The sequence below is a fragment of the Pocillopora verrucosa genome, chromosome 14, assembly GCF_036669915.1.
Source record: "Pocillopora verrucosa isolate sample1 chromosome 14, ASM3666991v2, whole genome shotgun sequence".
In the NCBI taxonomy this organism is placed as follows: Eukaryota; Metazoa; Cnidaria; class Anthozoa; order Scleractinia; family Pocilloporidae; genus Pocillopora; species Pocillopora verrucosa.
Window position 1 is genome coordinate 10,696,168 of NC_089325.1, and position 19,658 is coordinate 10,715,825.

The 19,658-nt window shown below is 38.5% G+C and overlaps 3 protein-coding genes across 3 annotated transcripts; 2 read left to right on the top strand and 1 right to left on the bottom strand.

Annotated features, from left to right (window-relative positions):
- Positions 1-4,949: 4,949 nt before the first annotated feature.
- Positions 4,950-6,129, top strand: LOC131799997 (uncharacterized). The gene has a single exon (XM_059117695.2). It carries the CDS (start codon positions 4,983-4,985, stop codon positions 5,928-5,930), a length of 948 nt encoding a protein of 315 aa, XP_058973678.1. The 5' UTR covers positions 4,950-4,982; the 3' UTR covers positions 5,931-6,129.
- Positions 6,130-6,677: 548 nt separating this feature from the next.
- LOC131799996 (3-hydroxyacyl-CoA dehydrogenase type-2) lies at positions 6,678-10,891 on the bottom strand. Its single transcript, XM_059117694.2, has 4 exons — positions 10,579-10,891; positions 9,796-9,957; positions 8,249-8,486; positions 6,678-7,705 (listed from the first exon to the last, which is right to left on the bottom strand). Exons 1-4 carry the CDS (start codon positions 10,759-10,761, stop codon positions 7,512-7,514), a joined length of 777 nt encoding a protein of 258 aa, XP_058973677.2. The 5' UTR covers positions 10,762-10,891; the 3' UTR covers positions 6,678-7,511.
- Positions 10,791-18,390, top strand: LOC131773808 (ankyrin repeat, SAM and basic leucine zipper domain-containing protein 1). The gene is made up of 14 exons (XM_059089758.2): positions 10,791-11,343; positions 12,004-12,134; positions 12,269-12,391; positions 13,061-13,178; positions 13,462-13,573; positions 13,691-13,825; positions 13,954-14,033; positions 14,586-14,612; positions 15,363-15,435; positions 16,071-16,127; positions 16,716-16,828; positions 16,925-17,045; positions 17,413-17,517; positions 18,162-18,390. The coding sequence occupies exons 1-14, from the start codon at positions 10,928-10,930 to the stop codon at positions 18,318-18,320; spliced, it is 1,770 nt and encodes a 589-aa protein (XP_058945741.2). The 5' UTR covers positions 10,791-10,927; the 3' UTR covers positions 18,321-18,390.
- Positions 18,391-19,658: the final 1,268 nt, after the last annotated feature.

The following is a 19,658-nucleotide window of genomic DNA, read 5'->3' on the forward strand; positions in this document are numbered from 1 at the left end:
GTCAGTTAGAGATGTAGGTTCTTCGGGTAAGTTGTCTGCAACTAGCTGTTTGGTGAAGTCCAAACTGCCCCCACCCATACTCAATTTCTCCAGCAAGTCATCCTTTGTAGGGTTGTCAAGTGCTTGAGTGAATTCCTAGAAAATAATTTTATAAAAAATTTTTGATTAAGTTAAATGAATTTATGCAATGAATGCATATCATTTAGTATTTTAAAGTCAATCAAAAATTACTTTTCACTTGCACATCATGGGAGGCACTTTGCTCGAGATGTGGAAATTTTCAAACTCCTGGTAGTTTGGTCATCCTTTGCACAGTAACATAAATACTGTGAAATTTAGGAAGTTATCAGTAATAAGTACTGACTTAAAAATAGTTTTTTTTACTAATCGCGTAAACGAACATCAGATTTACGGATAGAAACCACAATTACATTTGTAAGCATCAGATTTACCGACTGATGTATAATTACCAGGACTGCTCGACTTCCGTCGGCCTCCAAACGATCGCGGCTCCATCAGGAATTACATTTTCCTGGCTTCTTTGTGCGATTGCTGCTGTCGAAAATTATTTCTAATCAAAAGCTAGAAGGATAAATAAACTGTAATTAAACTTTCATTTGTAAGCTTCTGTATCATACATGATTTTCGCACTTGGACTTGTCACATTTACAAGCGTTAACACAATTGAGGTCTGCTGTTTTGCAAGGACACGCTCCTCTTCCTCTCTTCCGCGCACATTGCCCCGATCAAGAACAGGTCACTCTTTCATTTTCTTTTTCCTGAAGAAGAAAGAGGCAATTCAGGTGCTTTAGTAGAAAATAAATTCGGTACCGCGTGCAATGGCAATTCGAAATATCTCACCTCGGCAATTATTATGTATAAGTCTTCTTCCTCGTCGTCCTCGTTCGAGTCCAATGCTGAACCATAATAATTAACTCGTGTGTCTGCCACCCTTTCTGGAAAGCTATCCATGAAGCACGAATCCACCAATCCACGCTATCAGCTGCCAAACAAGGTAAAAGATACGGCCTTCGATTCGAGTCGAAATAGAGGAAACCCACAATAAGCAAAGAGCCATTCAGAAATGAGACCGTGAATTCAAAACAATAACAAACGGCCGCAAAGCGAGTGGGTGATACTGGGCTTTTATGAAGAATGTCATCAAAAAATATTAAATACAACGACTGTGAAAATTCATATTCAACAACGAACAGATATATCATAAAATGAAAACTAATGGAAGCGTTAATCATGAACTTGGTAGTTACGAACTGAACAAAGCATCGCTATCTTGCTTTGATGACAAGCGTTACATACATGAAGATGGCGTGACAATTAAGTTACGCTTCTGGACACTACTACACTTTTCGAGAAAATTTTACTTTAAAAATGAATTTTACAAACCAAAAAGATTTTCCATTGTGCAGACAAAATTTGAAGCTTATGATTGGTTAAAAAAAAAAACAGACCATCGTTGACTCGTATCCTCGGGAAAGTCCCTGTTTGAAAGAGGTCAACGCGTAGGCGGTATGTTAATTTTCTTTATCTCTCAATTTCTACTGGTGTGACATGCAACGTCTTTCTTCAATATATTATGAGCGCATTTTTCGGAATCCAACTGTCTCTATTTCACTCTGAATTCTTTCTCTTTCATTATATAATGAGCGCATTTCTCAGAATCCGACTGTCTTTATTTTTCTCTTTCATTATAACATGAGCGCATTTTAAGGTGACGTGACATAGTAACATCGAACGGTCCCCAGTAGAATAGGAGTCGGGTGGTTGGCGCGACAGTTTTTTTCGAAACTGCGCTCCCACCTTCAACTTCTGTACTACTGACTAGGCAGGGAAGGGTAGGGGGGGTTGTATTTACTAAAAATAAAAGAGATGGCCCCTGTACAAAAATTTTAACTTTGTTTCCGACTTCCGCAAAAAGCAGAACCAATCAGTTGGCCCGATGGTAAACAATGAATGTTTTCAAGAATTATGGGAAAGGATTATCTAATGTCGTAATATGAGCCGTAAATTTTATCTATCCGGTGAAGACGAGCTGGTTCCGTTCACTTACGAAGTTCATATTGAAAACCTTCAGATTTTGCCCCCAAACGCGGATTTGCTAGTTGCTGGATTTTCAGCAATTTTCACTGAAGATGGCCTCCCTTCGAATAACATACAAGAACTGTTCTTAACAAGTTACGGGAAGACACAATTGGGGCTAGCTCTGAGATATAATATAAGTTGCAACTAGATTCTTTCCTTGAAAGATCTCGACTGTAGCGGGCTTGATCTCCAATACGATTACGCAACTCTTTTAACCAATCAGATGCAAAACTAAAACCACTCACGACTTCGTACGTGCGTTTTCCCGCGCTTTAGGTAGTTTGATCAGTTTTATGTTGAGTTCCCATAGGTTCTTAAAGGTTTTTTTTTCATGTCTTGTGATTGGCTGTTGTGATTGCATGTATTTTGGTTTTGGTTTTACGGCTCATTCGAAAAGCCCTTCGTGTCAGGTGATAGGACCACATTGAATGCATACACTTAAATGCAGAATATTTACAAAAAATTTATCATCATCAACGTTATTTTGCATTATGTTGATATTATAAGCTTTGAACACAACGGCCAATAATATCGTGTTGACGGATATTATCCCCTAAATCTGCCTTGGAAAAAACCGTTTGGTGAAAATGTCTTTTACAAATAAGACAATTTAGACTAATCGACTAAACGTACTTTTGGTTCATACAACGTTGAGACAGTGTTGAGCGTCTTTAGTTGACTATACGAAAACAAGGGAACAACAGATTTATATTTTAAAATCATAATTTTTTTATCATATCAAGTAACTGACTATTTGGTTTGGCTTTCTTCGCTTTTTAAATGTCGTTAACATACAACATCTGTAGAAATCTCTGAATGAATTAATGAGTCATACCAGGTACATGGGATGAATCTGACGGAAACTTAACAGACAGGTGTAGTTTCCATCACCACTGCAGTTGAAGATAAGCCACTGCCGCTGAAGAAAATACAAATATACTTCATGATCTCAGATTAACCTCGGGGATTAACAGAAGATACGTAAGTCATCTGTCGAACTTGCATTCTTTATTACTCTTAAGTGAACGGCATTCTGCAAGGTTGGTCGGTGTCTTTGAAGCGCCCATGCAAAATCTCTAGGAGATACCCACTTGTCCATATTGCTACGGGAACCGCGCAGACTACTGCCACAAATGTGTGCCTCCTCCATCTTTTTCGCCAAACAGCCACGACGGCCATGTTCTGATAGTGAATCACGATCGCTAGAGACATGCTGGTGAAAAACCACTCAATCATCAATAAAATTGAAGTTCGGATGGCGAACGACTGAAGCAATTTTACAAGTGGATCACTTGGAGTGCAGTTTCGTAGGTGAGATAAGTAAACGACAAGAATAGAGAGCCGATGATTGTTGCAGTTAGTAATGAAATCAACGTTCCAGTATACAGTGATCTCCAAACTGTGTGACAAGTGGAAGGTCTGAAACTCTTCCAAGCCATTGCTCTGTCATCTCCTCGCTGTTCGCCTCGTGTTTCTTCCTTTTCTTGGGGTGAGCAAGCGTCTATAACTCTTACAGCAATATTTCTTGACGGCACATAAGAGGAGCCAGCTGTGTGCCCTCTGTCGCTGTATAAAATAAATGAACTCATCCAAGGGATGATAGTTCCATTCTCGACCTGTACTTTCTAATGGATTGTAGCCTAAGGACTCTGTCGTGAACTCTGGTTCGTCCGGGTTGTAAAACGCTATCACGCCATGCGTAAAACTGACTACCATGTGACCAAACACCTCTAGAGTGCTTGTACTCATGCTGGAAGGATTTGGCGATGAAATCCACCACAAGTTAGCGTTAGAAGACTTCGACCTTTTCTAGGTAAACATTACTCACGAAAGTGAAATGATAACATCATGCGTTTCATTTTGGGTAAAGGTACAACTTTGGGCCACGAAAGCGAATATGTTGAACAAAGTAGGAATGTACAGCTCAATGAAAAAGAAATTTGCGGCGTAAAATCAAGGAAAGGCGTCTAGTTCTCAACCAAACCGGAGGTGATAAGGTGGCTGAAGTGTAGGATGTAAACATTGAGGCGACTTAACCTTGAAAAGGCCTACAGAGAATGTTATAAGTTTGCAGGTCGCTGTGCAACAAACTGCCTCAACCCTGAATTTAAGGAAGGTTCTTGCTGTTTGCTACCAAAAGAATCCAAGTAAAGATCAACTATAGCTGGGATAAAAATGTACTGCCGATTCCAGAAGACAAATTACCAGATCAGAGATGGAAAGAAGTCCGAAACGAGTCTCGAAGCTGGGGGTGAGCAACATTTTGAAGCAGAAGAAATTTGGCGAAGTTCTGGAGGCTTTCGGCCCAGAAGGTCCCGGAAGTTGCACGCCTTGTGTTTTTCCTTTGCCTTTGGAGAGACATCAGTGCAAAGTGGCGAATTAACCGTTGCAAAACCCCGCAAAATCATTCGAAAAATCGCTCTCTTAATTTAGTTCTTAGGAACGTGTGTCGATTGAGTAAGGAATTAAAAATAAAAAAGCTAATCAATGGACACGAACGTTCTTAGAAACGTATGTTAATTAGGGAGCAAAAATGACTTAGCTAATTAAAAAACGCAATTGGTTTTTATTATTCTATATGTTTTTAGTTTCTCTAGTGCAACGCAGCTGCCTTGCTACAAGCTAAGCCACCCACCCCCTCCCCACAGATATAAGCTCAGTTTCAGCTTACAAGAAAAATAATATAAATGCACGGAAATGTAAATTCTGCTTTCGATTTCCCCAAAAAGCCGACCAATCAATTTGCCCGCTTGGGTGGTAAACATCCGATGTTTCCAAGAATAACAGGAGCGGAGACTTAAGACTATATAAGCCATAAATTATTCATCTTTATTCGCTGAAGACGAATTGGTTGTGTTCATCTAAGAGAGAAACTTCAGAAAATGTCAAATTTGGAATTGCTGAATGCTGGATTTGCAGCAATATTCGGTGAAAATGGCCTCCCTTCGAGTAACATACACGAACTGTTCGAAGCAACCTACATCATGAAACCTTTGCCTTCTCTGGGAGCAACTGGAGGTCGGTCGAGTTTGAGAAGCCGCATGATAGATGTGTTTGTATACGGCCTACAAGGCGAAATATTCACTGTTAAAGTGCTGAACACGTGCACAGTCAGCGAGTTAAAGACTGTTATTGAAGAAGAAACAGGAATATACGCGAAAGTGATGGGTCTGATTTACTGTGGCAAGAGACTCGATGATAGAGATGAAACTCCTTTAAGCCGCCTTGGAATTTGTCATGGCAGTAGCGTCTTCCTAGTGCTGGGTTTACGAGGTGGTGGCTTGCCGCATCATAGTGTTGATCCTGACGGGCTTGATCCCCAATACGATTATGATTTTAGTAATGTCAAAGATGACGGTAAGATATACATGAGAGGAGGGCATCAATATCATCGACCTTACGGTTGGAACAGAATAGCAGTCAAAGTTGTTAGCAAGTTCGGTTACAACGAATGGCTCGGCCCAAATGGCATACGCACCGAAGAAGCTCCAAACGAATGGGCGGTTTCTTATCACGGCACAGCGATTGAGAACGCTGACAAGATCATCAAAGAAGGCTTCAAACCTGGTCCTAGACAACTGTATGGCAAAGGCGTTTACAGCAGCCCCAGTATTGAAATGGTTGAAAACCATTACGCACAACCATTTGACCACAAGGGTAAGCGTTACTTAATTGCTTTTCAGAATCGTGTCAATCCTCATCGTGTCAAAATCATTCCTGCTAAAGAAACAGGTGCTGGAGCTGATTACTGGCTCACACAGAAAGACGATACGCGGCCCTACGGTGTGCTTTTTAAGGAAATCGTAAAAGGAGAATGTAACATTTCTTGAAATATTCTAGTGCTCACAAGACCTATTTTAAATCGTCACTCTCAGGCAAGTTTGGTGGTAGCTTGAATGCTTTATAGATAAGTTTTCCTTCATTTTCAACTTTGCTGATTGGGAAATTATTTATACATTCCAAAAAGAAGATTGATAATTTTTAGATATAGTATAAAATAAAGTAAAACTAGAAGCCGCAGAGGCCTTTACTGCTTATGGTTATCCAAACATCGCTTAAATCCACTGCTGAATAACAGCAGCCAAAAAGCGACGATATCTCTCCAAAATCGTTTCTTCTTTTGGAAATAGAAACAGCTTTTCGCCATATATTTCCTTCTAGCCACTTACTTCATAGTACACTACAGCTTGATAACCTGCTTGCACAGATGCGCTAGAAGTACCTTTTTGCAAGGTAGATATTTGAACTTATTTTCATTCAAAATCATGTGGGAAGAGCCTCACCATTGCTGATTTAACAGGCTTCTCGTGGTTGATGTAATTGTTTTTATCCAACTTTAGCATCACAGACATATTACTGTAATGTTCTTGAATACATCCCAAGAGGTTTCGTTGTTTACCAAGTCGGCATGTTTAGTCAAGCTGATACTGGTTTGTAAACAAAATATGATGTAATCATATCAAATATTAATGTTTTAGACTGTTAAGCATATCAATTTAACTGGAGCTAGTTGTAGTTAAGATAAGCTGTCACTAAAACGGTGTGTTGCAGACTAAAAGTGACTAATACAATATTTGTTTGTTCAAAGTTCACTATAGAAAACAAGGCGATGATTTATAGAAATATTGTACAGCGTAACTATAAGAACATCTTAGGGATGTTTTTAACTTTAATTAATACGCGAAAGAAAACTGATGAACGAAAGAGTCAGTCTAAGCGCCAGAATTAGAAGAATTCTTTCCTTATTCTGTTAATACCGTTTCAAAATCGCTTGTGTGACGAAGTTTCTTTGGCGGTGAGTTTTTCTTTAACATATCATCGGTACAAACTAATTTCCGAATAGAGGAACTGAATTTTCCAAAACAAGAACCCACGTTTAGGAGGTTATCTCCGTGCACTTAACCCTCTAACTCTCAGAAATGATTAACAAGTCACTCCACCTTATACTATCTGAACATTGTACACCAAATTGGTAATGAGAATACTCCAACTTATCCGGTAGAAGTTGTTACCATGATCTAACACCAAATTCTCGAAACTAATTTCCAAGGAAAAGTGTAGCAACCAGAGGGGAGAATTAACAATCAGATTTGGGAATCAAAGGGTTTATTTCCCGTCAGTGATATCCAGTTTGCGATTGAAACTGAAAAACCTTCAATAGAAGATAAAGTTCCAAAAAATAAAAGCCCACGTTTTTGTGGTCATGGCCATACACTTGACTTCTTACAGTGATGTAGAGCTTACGATTGAAACTTAAAACTATCGTCGTATTTACAAGTACTTATATTGAAAACAAGCCTTTCATTAGAGTCTTCTCGAGTAACTTGTAACTGAAAAAGTTAATGAGGTAAGTGACAACCTTTCCGTTTTGAACGCAGAGGTCCGCGAAAAATTGAAAATTTCCTTCGTAATCATGGCATTCTCACGCCGCCATCAATCCGAATAACTTCACCGTTAATCATTTTATTTTCAATGATTGTTTGTACAAGCTGCGCAAACTCCGCTGGGTCTCCAATGCGCTTGGGAAATGGAACTATCTGAGCCATCTTCTGTTGTTCTGATGGTTCTGGTCTTGATTTGGTTAACATTGGAGTTAAGAACATTCCTAGTTTTTAAAAATAAAGTATTAATTCAATTTATCGTGCACTAACAATAACCTCGCAATGGAGTTGCAATTCAAGAAATTGCAGAAGAAATTAAGCCCGAAACTTCAGGCTTCGACGGGATTCAAACCCGCGGATACCACTGGCCCAGTTCAGCTTCAAAGTTGGTTCAAATGGGACCCTGTGTAAATAATAGCAAGCCGGGAAGCTACGTTTCCTACTATTTGCGAGAAGTGTATGGGTTCTTTAACGTTCTCTGCTAACCAGTAAAGAGAAGATACAGAAGACGAGGCCTCCGGTTCTTCGTCCTTATCACAGAAGATTAGAACGTCTAATCATTTGTCAATGTTATAGTGAGTTAATTTAAGACCCTGTATGTTGATCCGGTCTGGGGCCTGAACCCTCGACCTCCTGAATGGCAGTCCAGCGCTTTACAACATGAGCTATTTAAACACGGTTTTTCCCACACGAACTCATTTTACAGTCATTTAGCCTTGGATGGTAATTGCTTCACATAAGTTTGCAGTGAAATTCAATTCATATACCTGGTGCAATTGTATTCACTCTTATACCATGCCGTCCTAGATCTCTCGCTAAAGGAAGTGTCATAGAGTTAATGGCTCCTTTTGATGCTGAATATGCCACTTTTCCTGACTGTCCATCATAGGCATGAACACTGGAGGTGTTAATAATTACTCCTCTCTCCCCACCCTCATCAGGTTCATTTGTAGCCATTTGTTGCGCTGCAAGCCGAGTCACATTGAATGTTCCCGTCAAGTTGATCTGCAAGTAACATTTCTGAGAGTAGGTAGTGGGTAATAAAAAAGTTTCACAAGCTTTTGATCAGCAAAAAAGAGTTTTGGAAAGGTTGTGCACATCAGCTATATTAGGTCAAACATCTCTTGCCATTCATTGAGGATAATTTTCTTGTCCAAAATAGCCCCCAACCCTTCCCTCATTCATTTGTCTATGTTGAAGACCAATTATGTACACAAACAGTTCAGTCTTTTTCAGTTTTGAGCAAAATTGGATCATGGGGTGGGGGGGGGGGTCCTGGAAAGACACAAAAGAAAATTAAACTTGCTAATGTTTTCTAAACTTTTGTGCTTGATAGAAGTAGCTCACATCTTACTGGTAATAGGGGAGGGGGGTACCCTGCTTTGGTAGATGCTACCAACAGGCTTGATATTTAGGAACTCTGACATCAGGCGTCTTTCTTGAATTACATGAGGGCATCCATTTCTGAGAGGATTTCTAGAATGTAGAGTAACTAACAGCCACAAAATCTCCCACAAGGAGTAATATAAGTTGACTTAATCCTTGGATGAAAAGTCATTTTGGGTGTACATTCTATTAGAAATGGGGTTACATTAATATTTGAAGAACTAAGCACACAGCAATAACAAGTATAACCATGCACCCATCCCTGGCATCTTCCATAATTTATCCAGGTTTCTGTTGTACAGGGACCACGCAGCAAGTTTTTGAGTGGGGGGGCTAAAGAAGAATGCGTGAAGGAAAATTTTTTTGTTAAATTATTTTTTGTTTAATTTATTTTTATTCTTGCAAAAAAGTGGGTGGGCTAAAGCCCCCCCAGCCCCTCCCTCTGCGCGGTCCCTGTTGTATGAGTCAAACAGGTGAATTTCTGGTCCCCTCACGAGGGATGATATTCAACAGGATTTCCTGATAATTCACCTGTGACCTTTCACACTTGTATGTGGAGAAGGGAATCATTCCTCCCAAAAAAATTGCAGAGAAGACTCTTAACCAAGAGTATTCAGAGTCAAACCTTAAAAGGGTACCTGCTGTTTTGAAGTGTACACTTTCTCAACATTTTAATCCAAGATGACTTTTATCATTAGTTTGTCAAACCCCAATCTAGGAAAGGATTCCAGTAAGCATTTGAATGTCACCTGGTATTGCTGACCTGCTCCCCCCCTTCCCTTCTAATGGAATCAAGTTCATTGATCTTCACCTCAAAAACTGTCTCCCACTAAGGTGAATGTTTACTGATGCAATAGTCTTACTGATGTTATATTAAAAAAGATTATTAAGTGTCATTTGCTTTGGATTAAAACCAAACTGATAGTACCTTTGATATTTCTTCAAAAATATCAAGAGGGTGGACCTCACCCTCGTCTGACAAAGTTTTTGCTAGTTTTACTATACCAGCGGTATTCACAGCAATACGCAGTGGACCACACTTGTTTACAACTGTTTTAATGGCTTGCTTCACATCAGATTCTGATGAAACCTGGAAGACCAAAAAGGCTAATTATACTTGCAAAATCCACTTTCCCCTGATTTAATACTCTGGCAGTTAAGACTTATGAATTTTTTGCAAAGAATTATTGTGAAATGGAAAGACTGATAAAGAACCTGGCTTTAGTAAGCACCAGGAAGAAAGGAATTCTGTGAGACAATTCTTGACAAAGTCAGTGCTTGCTGAAGCGACCCTTGCTTCTCTCCAGCAAGCAAGCAAGCGGGTAGTAGAGAGCAAGCAACTTGGTTTTCTTAGGATGCAAAGCAAGATCGCTTGATGAGAAGAGATTGAGATACTGAGGGATTGGTACAGGACAGATCGACGAGGCTCGGTGTGTCGTGCCAGCCTCGACCCAATCTCCCTCCTACAACACCGTATGTTCATATATCTCCCCTGGGAAATCCTCCCTACTGTTTGAACCTATCCTTAAAGTTTTTATCTCCTAGAACTTCATAGAGAGTTGGACACGTAAGCTGATCCACGAGGTTCACTTTCTGCGTAGTCGCATACAATGTTCCCCTCCCTCCACCCCTTACCGGCTTACCCCTCCCTCCACACAACCTGGCCCTATCCGGCCCCATTTTGGAAGACTAGAGCGGAATTCCTCCTTACATCAGTGGGAACAAATACACATTTCTCTCCAAGATCACTGGCAACTTTGTCTCCTTCACTCGATGGTAGATCTGCTATTACAACTCTACAGCCCTGCTGAACCAACTTCTGCGCAGCAGCTCGACCTAAACCACTAGCTCCCCCAGCGACGAGGCAAGCGACACCTTTAAGCACCGTCGCCATGTTAGAAATCGCCAGCAAGCGTTCAGCGGTGAACCGCACGAAGCACGTGTGCAAAACTTGTCGTGAAAAGCAAAAAAATCTTTATATGAACAGTGAGCCAAAACGGTTTCGTTAGTCTTTTGAAGCCAGTTTTCTCTGCATCTTACGATAGTGAAGGTGTTTTGAGATGTATCTGCCTGCAGGAGCGGAGGATTCCGACTCAGATGATGACGGCTTTTATATGGGCACTGTTCACAACACGAACAGTAATTTCGGCGTTACAAATGGTGACATAAACAGGAAAGATCATACACAAAACAACTTCCCTATGATTCCTGCAGGCGAAGAATTTGACAATGAAGACGGTGACGAGCTTGACTTTAATACTGTTCAGGCGAGGTCAATGAAAACGACGCCAGCCAAAGTTAATAAGACATCAATTACAAATAACGACAGCCAACAAAATGAGATTAGTTTAAACTCGATGTCTGACAGATCTGGAGTAGGCAGAGGTCGAGGGCACCTGTTACAGAGAGGGAGAGGACGTGGGGGATTTTCAAGGCCATGTTTGGTAGCTAACCGCAAAGGAAAATCATCAAGAAGGTTTATAAACTGTCATAGATATTTCTAAGAGTTCCTCCACCCTTGTTATGTTTGTTGTTAACACTTCAGTCCTCTTAAGAGTGATAGATCATATGATATAAAGGAAATGGTCACCAACTAAAGAAGCTCTTGATTTTAAACAAATTCTCCTTGTCAGTACCAAAAAGGAAAGTATAGAGAACAGTTTGGAGAATATGAAGTATCATTGATTACCTGGAAATTGACCCATGGTAAAATTGGGGCTAATTTGCCTATTCTTTTGATATTTTGAGGCAGTATGTGTTGTTGTTGTTTCTTTCCATTGAAAATTTTTGTTTTTGAGGTTAGTTTGGTCTTACTTTTTGGGAGTACTTATATGAAACTGTCCACTGGCCTTCAATCTTTCTGATGTGCATTTCTTGAGAAGATTTGTGTTGTTTTTGTGTGAATATGTGACCTTCTCTGCAACTATTGCATGTACAATTATCCCCCTACTCCCCCTGGGAAGGTTAATCTATGGCAAGCAAACAGGTTAGTGGAAGACCAATGGTAAAATCACCAATACTTGACAATATTTTTAGAAGAAATCTGCTTTGGAGTGACTTTCTTCTTCTTTGAGAGTAACCATGGAGAGTTTTGGCTACAGCTTATAATTCTAATCGAAAGTCTTTACTTTTTTAGGAGTAATTTCTCATCAAACAATTTAAAAGAAGCAGAGGCTAAGAAAGCTGCTGCCTTGTTAGCTGTGGAGGATTTGCGAGTCGCAGTTGTGAGAGGAAATACTGCTGCTGTTCAAAAATATCTGGACAATGGTGAGATGCAGTTATGGCTTATTTCTGTGGTAGTTGTAAAGAATATCTCTTCCCTTTGATCATATTCATTCTAGATACCATTCTGCAGCTCTTGAGGCTAAATGGCTTTGTTTGTTTTTTTTTTCTGAAAATAGGAATTGATGTAGATGTTCAGCTCAAATCAGGATGGACTCCATTGATGCTAGCTGCTAGTTTAGCCTTGCCAGATATGGTGGAACTTCTTGCTAATAAAGGGGCTAATGTAAACTTCCAGAAAGGTAATAACAGTTCGGTTGGTGAAAGTTTCTTAGTTAACCCTTTACACTCTAACATTGGTATCCATATTCTCCATACTGTTCTGTATACATTTCCTAAGGTGCTGACAAGGAGAATTTGTTAAACAATCACAAGCTTTATAAAAGGTAATCATCAATATTAACATTGAAAAAAAACTAATCACAGCAGAGCATCATGCTTTATGAGATCATGCATAACCGGTCGACTTTATTGCCTGAAGAAGACTAGCAGTTTGCAAGCAAAATGTCGTGATCTACATCACATGTGACTACATTGTGAGACAAATGAAAAACTTAGCTTTTAGTGTTATTCACCACGATGATTAACCACAACCTTTTCTATGAAATCACAAGCTTTTTTACTAGATGATCATTTCCTTTATTCCTATGACCTGAATATGTGAATCAGAGGTGATGTTGTGAGGAGAAATTAGATGCTTGTCACTCTTAGGGGTTAAAGGGTTAAGGTCACGGAATCATTTGCCAGTCCAAGCTAGTATGCATTGAACATGTGGTACACATATGGCTGACCTGCAATGGTTTCTCATGGTCAGCACCTTAGGAAATGTATAGAGAACAGTATGGAGACTATGCATACTGATGTTAGGTTGGGCAGGCTTATTAACATTTTCCTTTCATGCTGGTATTCAGAGATGTACACTGTTCTGATGGCAGTATGTGCTGTTCCTGGGAACAAGCCAGAGGACCAGGTCCTGACATGTGTGGAGTTGTTGGTGGAAAGGAATGCCAGAGTCAATGTATATGACAAGTAAGTGAGCTTATTAAATTCAAGTATCTTCTCTCATTATATGACTAGCAGTGCTGTGTTTGGTCAAGATACTGGTTATTGCATTGTCCTTTTTTTTTGTGTGTGTGTTTTTATGGAGCATGCCTTTGTCTTGGCCCATAGAAGTGCAAAAAAAACAACTCGGCCAATATCCAGCCATCTTGACTTTCTGCTTGGTTAATAAGGCATATATAATACTGTGAAAAAAGCTACTAAATGTAGGCATGAGGTGAGCAGAAAGATGTAGAATTTTTTATTAAACTAGATTTCGAATGTCGCCCCTGATGTATGCTGCAAGGGAAGGAAGAGTTACAGTCTGTGAAGTACTACTGGATCATGACGCAGAGATTAACAAACAGGACATGCGAGGCTGGACGGTGAGTTGCTGTTAAAGAGGATTTCATGAGCTCCAGAAACATAATTTGGTATTGGTATCTTGGAAGATAGCTAAACCTCTTTAAACCATGCTGAATGTCAATTATTTTGTTTTTCAGTCCTTGTCATGGGCTGCTAATCGAGGTCATGGTAGAGTTGTGCGCATTTTATTGGAGCATGGAGCAGACCCTAAGATATACTCCAATGATGGCCAGGCACCAAGTGATCTTGCCTACTCCAGTGAGCATCATCGGGTTAGTAACCAGAAGTTTTTTCATGAAATCTGCATAAAGATTCCATTTTTTAAACCAATCATTACAATCAGATGTAGAATGATGACACCATGCTTGACGCACACGCAGAAATGTCTCACATTTATCAGGTTGCAGATATGCTTTCTTTAGCTGCAAGTGGGAAGCAGCCGCCCAGTGAAGTGGCTCCACAACCAGTAGCATCTTCAAAGTAAGGACACTCTGTTAGCTTCTTTCACGGGAAATAAATTAATTGGTTTTTGTGTTTTACTATGAGGCATTAAGCCTGGAGTAGGAGTAATCTTGAAAATGTTTAACAGTGTTACACAGGGTAACTCTTTTTGGTTCATCCCCAGGGATTGCTGAAAAAGAATTTATCCTTACATTACCAATACCCTTAGAAGCGCTGTGTTGATGGCATAATTGAACTTATAATAATAATTATTACAGTCAAACATGTATCAAGCCATCACTCACTAGGAATGTCTTGGTGACTGACCACCAAATACTGATTAACCACTTTATACAGGTTCCACAGAATAGGGGTATTATAATGAAAGGATGAAAATGTCGTTTTATGCCATTATTGACCACTTTATGAACATCTGCTTAATGCAGGGTGCCTGCCTAATTATGGTGCTGCGTAAGACAGGTTTGACTGAAGTTCTTGAACTGTAGGGCAAATTATGGATGGAAGTACTGTGTTGTGTTAACTACATGTGGTTCTTAAGCCTTATTATTGTTTTTTTCGATCTTTTTGCAGAGTTCATGTAAGCGAGGATAGCTCCAGGTAATTGCCAAATATTTTATAGTTTAAAAGGCTATTTTCAGTAATGTTTGCCACAATTGATGTTTTCTCTAATTGATGTAATTGTTGTAGAATTATGGTTAAAAACTTTTTTAAAGTATGATTGGGTGGAAAAACAACTTAAAAGAAAAAAAAATCTTAAAAATCTAAGTATGGTAAAAATAAAAATTTGGGGATTTTTTCTCAGTGTGTGTCATTTGCTCAATGTTTTGTACATTTGGTATATGCCCCGTATTCTTCCTGAAAGCAGCTCCATGGAATGCCTTTTGATTAATAATGGTAATAGGACCAAGTGGAGTCCAATGCTGTCTCTTATGATATGAGTGATTAACAAAATCAGATGAATGCAAAGTGGGAGTCCAATTTTTTAATCACAAGTATGATTACAGACAGAATTGGATGACACGAAGTCCTGTTACCAATTAATCAAAACTATGAAAAAATTTGAGAAAGAAACTAGACATTGGTTGCACGTTTTCATAAAAATATCAACACTTAACTTGGCAAAATATGAGACAACAGCACATGCTCATGACGTGTTCTGTCCACTTACATAGGCATGACACATGAACTGTCCTATTTCGCTGTCCAATTACAAGTATGACATGATTGTACACTGTCTTATTAGTGCTCAAATCATGCTAGTGATGACCAATCACATTTGAGAAGTTTGTTTTAGTTTTGATCAATGAAATATAAGTGTCATGGTGATCTTGTTTCATTTGATTGCAGTTCAATGAGGTATAATGACCTTGAAATGTTCTTGTGTGGCCTGGAGTTGACACATTTATTGCCAGTATTTCAGGTAAAAATAATACTCTGTCTGTCTGTCTGTCTGTCAGTCAGTCTGGTTGTTGGTTAGTTGCATGTTATCCATCATTTCAATGTTTAGGAAGTTTGTTGTTTGACTGACAGAGGGACTGACATACTTATTGTTGTTTTTTTTTTAATGTTGTATGTAAATTAGTATGTGTGTGACAAACAACAGGAACCATGTAAAATATGCACCATGATTCTGAGGGTTATTTTCATAAAATTAAGTGTGTATTATACATGCCAGGTAAATATGGTACTGAATCAATCTGCTGGTCGGCTGCAGTCTGTACATCACTGTGTCAGTCAATCAGTCAGTTGGTCAGTCAGTCAGTCTATCGCTCCTTTATTCCATCAGTCTGTCTATGGGTCAATCAGTTGATCAGTCAGTTAGTCAGCAGTTACTTTTACAGTCCAACATTGCACCAGTCTTTCAGTCCGTTAGTCCTTCAGTCCTTCAGTTCCTTCTGTCAATGAGCCATCCTCAGTGATTTTTGTCAATCAGTCCCTCTACTCACAAAACATTTATTAAGCAGATAAATCCCTCATACATCCATGGCCACTCCTTAGTCATTGGGTCAGTTAGCAGGCTGACAGTCCTGCCTGAATTAAATTCCTTTTGTTTAGGAACACAAGATGACTTTTGAGGAATTCCTTAATCTGACTGAAAAGGAGCTTGACCAGGTGTGAATGGGCTCTATACATGTGGAATATAAATTATTTAAAATACTAATGCATCAATCATGATTGGAAAAATATTGCATCATTTTTTTCCATTTGTTGCTACCCCAAATATCTCTGTTGGTTTTCCTAACAGGGAATAACTGTTCTGGGTAGAGAGAATCTCTACCAGAATAACCTGTCTTGCCAAAGTACAAGGCAAAGGTGCTACTTAAAACTCAAACCTGTTCGTCTTGTTTTTGACTCTGGCATTCCTTGCTACTATGTCTATTAGAGTAACACACTAAGATTGATTTTTAAATAAGTGGGGAAAATCTGAGATTGTTTTGGTGTTGCTTCACTTTTTCCTGTGATTGACTTCAAGGAGTTGCATCATCACTGCAAACAACAAGAGCAAAACAAAAACCAATTGCAACTTATTTATCCCATCTTAATGTTTTTGCAATGTATCATGGGTTCCTCGTAATATTTCCTTTGATCTGACTGGCTGCTTTGATCACTTTGCTTTTTGTTTTGCAATCCTTGATTAAGATGCTGTCTGCTTGGATTTGTAAAAAGTTGAACCACTTTTTTTTATTTTGCTTGTAATAGATGGGAATTACTCAAGTGGGTGTGCGAACAAAGATATTAGATTCCATTAGAGAAGTTCACAAGAAGGAGTGGGATGTGACCAGCTTACAGTCAAAGGAAAAACATATTTTAAGGTGGAATCTTCTTTTCTGTTCTGACATTTAGGAGTAAGTGTGTCATCTTGGTGAGGCCTGTCAAATCATAAATTGTTTACCTTTTCAATCTTATAGTGCCTCAGAAGTGACAGTCATTTTGGCCAATGTGTCAAGACATTTGGCATTTGTCAGGAGCAGTGTTTCATATGTACAGAAACACTTAAATACCATAAAAGAACCTCTGGAATTTGTGCAGGTATAATTAAGTGTAGTGTAAGTAGGTGTAATCATTGACCACAATTTTTTTTTTCCAAAGTCTTTTGGGTGGTTGGAAGTTTATTTTGGGGAACCAGAAGTGGTACCAGTAGAACATGCCTTTGCCACCTGAAGAGGGCCCTTTTTTTCTTCGAGTTTCTATGTCTTTTTAATTATCCTTTATAATTGTTAGCTGGCACAGATTAGGAACTCAAACCATGACAAACATCACTTTGGGCTTGCAAAAGGTTAAGATTAAGTTGCACTCTCCTCATAAACGCAATTGAAGTGTCATTGATAACAACTCAGCAAAATGTTACACTTGCAAGAGTGTATGTATGAATTCTTAGTTTTCCTGTCATTTTCAGGATGTTACAGAAGCTGAGGGAATGGAAATGTACTCTAAGGAGGCTGTGGACACTGTTGAAAGTTTAAATGAAGAACTCAACACTGTGAAGACAAGAATTTCCAAGGTATGTGATGGATAACTTTATGATTATGTTAAGAGTCTTTGGCACCCCTTATTTCTTGTAATGTAAGTTGCGGAATATTGTTCAAAATATTTTATCTTCCAACATACAGAGTCATTTAGACATACACAGAGCCACACTGTAATTGATTCACAGATTGGCATTCCATGGCAGTCTAAGAAAACAATTTTACACTTAATTTGTAGTTAACCCTTTAATTCCCAGATCAAATTTGTGATTCTCCTTACTGTCAACCATACAAACATACATGGTTTAGTTCAGAGAATTTAGTATTGGATCAACTAATTATCCCCAAATTGATATTTCTCTTTATTCTCATCACTTTTCTGGTTGATATTGTAGGGAAAAATTGTCTTGGTCACTCATGGGAGTTAAAGGGTTAATTTTTATCATAGGATTCTATTTTGACATTTTTCTTACTTAATTTTGACTACTTTGTTTTTTGTGTTCAATTTTGCGTACTGAAGACACAATCTGCAACATTTCAAACCAACAAAATTTTCACACTACACATGATTTCAAATAGAATTGCTCTCATCTAGTATTACTGTTAAACCAGATGAGCTGACAGTTGGTTGTTACTAGTCATGAGGCTTACAGTTCAACCATTTTTTTGCCATTGGCAGATCAAGTGTAAGGTGTTCAACACAAGTCCAGACCTGATAACTGATGAGAAACCACAAGGAACCCAATCATCACTAAGAAGTGGCTCTTTACTTGTAGCAGGAGTGGCAATTGTTGCACTGGGTGCATTTTTGTTTCACAAGGCACGGCATATTACATAAAGTTCAATTCATCAATGACTCAACACCATGGTGTATTGTACAGGCTGTTGCTATCTTTTATTGCTCTGCTTCATTTTGATCAAGTGGCTGGTTCCACTTCAACTTTCTTGTATGTGGAGATTCACACAGTTCATCAGTAGAATGTTACTTAACCCTTTAACTCCCAAGATCTAATTGTTAATTCTTCCCTGTAGCTGCTACACATTTCCTTGTAAATTAGTTATGAGAACTTGGTGCTAGATCAAGATAGCAGCCTCTATGAGATAAGTTTGAATATTCTCATTACCTGTTTGCTGAAGAATGTATAGATATTCTAGGGAGAAGTTTCATGTTAATCACTTCTGGGAGTTAGAGGGTTAATGTCTTGTTCTGTCAACCCTTTACACCTTAACATCAGTATCCATCTTCTCCATAATCTTCTCTATAATTTCCTTTGGTTTTAACAAGGAGAATTAATTTAACAATCAAAGCAAAGTTGGTGATCATTTCCTTTATTCTCTTAACAAATGATTCAGCAGTATTACTGTGAGGAGAAATTAGATGCTGGTCACTCTTGGGGTTTAAAGAAGAATTAGGCTCCAGATCATTGAATTTTTGTCTCTTTGATCAAAAACTGTATTTGAATATTTATTTCATACTGTGCTTCAAGATTACCAAACTACTTGAAAATTATCACCACTCCCTTTCACATTTCCCATTTAAGTATTAAATTACTGTTACAAGAGAGTTGGGTTATCTGGATTGTCTTTAATTCAAATTGTTAGAGAATAACTATTCCTGTTTTGCAACTGTAAATAAATGCAGATAAGGAAGAAACTTCAATGAACAAGCTTCCCTCTGATTTGGTTCTCATACAATCTTGAAAATTTTCTTTCTGGGAAACCTCCATAACTTCACAAGCCCTTTAGAAACAGCTGTTTGAAGGGATCATCCCTAAACTTTCCTTTTCACTATAAAGATGCTTTTAATATTTGTATATACATTTCTTGTTCTTCAAATTATGCATGAAATATTGTTGCTTAATTATTAAAATGAGAACAGTTTTTTGTTTATTAAGATGGCACAGACAAAAATTAGGAATAAATGAGAATGATTATTCCTTTGTAATATAAATTTACAGAAAGTTGGGAAAAATTACAAGTAATTCTTCGTTTCAGTGGCTAGTTGTGTAACTTTTTTGTGTGTATTAATTACATTTGCAGCATTTGAGAATATGATTTAGAGTCATTTTAGGAATGCAATTCAGAAAGGCATTTGTTCTTTTGGGGTGCAATTTTGGAAATCAATAAGTTATTAGACATTACTTTTTGGGAAGGCAGTTGGGTTAGCACCATAGTT

What these genes read in the sequence shown, in the direction of transcription:
- LOC131799996 (XM_059117694.2), bottom strand. Translation starts at nt 10,761, where the DNA reads ATGGCGACGGTGCTTAAAGGTGTCGCTTGCCTCGTCGCTGGGGGAGCT. An exon ending in GTGTATTTGTTCCCACTGAT is followed by an intron (nt 9,958 to 10,578) that starts GTAAGGAGGAAT and finishes TTGGTCTTCCAG; the next exon opens with GTTTCATCAGAATCTGATGT. An exon ending in AGTGAATACAATTGCACCAG is followed by an intron (nt 7,706 to 8,248) that starts GTATATGAATTG and finishes TTTAAAAACTAG; the next exon opens with GAATGTTCTTAACTCCAATG.
- LOC131799997 (XM_059117695.2), top strand. Translation starts at nt 4,983, where the DNA reads ATGTCAAATTTGGAATTGCTGAATGCTGGATTTGCAGCAATATTCGGT.
- LOC131773808 (XM_059089758.2), top strand. Translation starts at nt 10,928, where the DNA reads ATGTATCTGCCTGCAGGAGCGGAGGATTCCGACTCAGATGATGACGGC. An exon ending in TAATGTAAACTTCCAGAAAG is followed by an intron (nt 12,392 to 13,060) that starts GTAATAACAGTT and finishes GCTGGTATTCAG; the next exon opens with AGATGTACACTGTTCTGATG. An exon ending in GTAAGCGAGGATAGCTCCAG is followed by an intron (nt 14,613 to 15,362) that starts GTAATTGCCAAA and finishes ATTTGATTGCAG; the next exon opens with TTCAATGAGGTATAATGACC.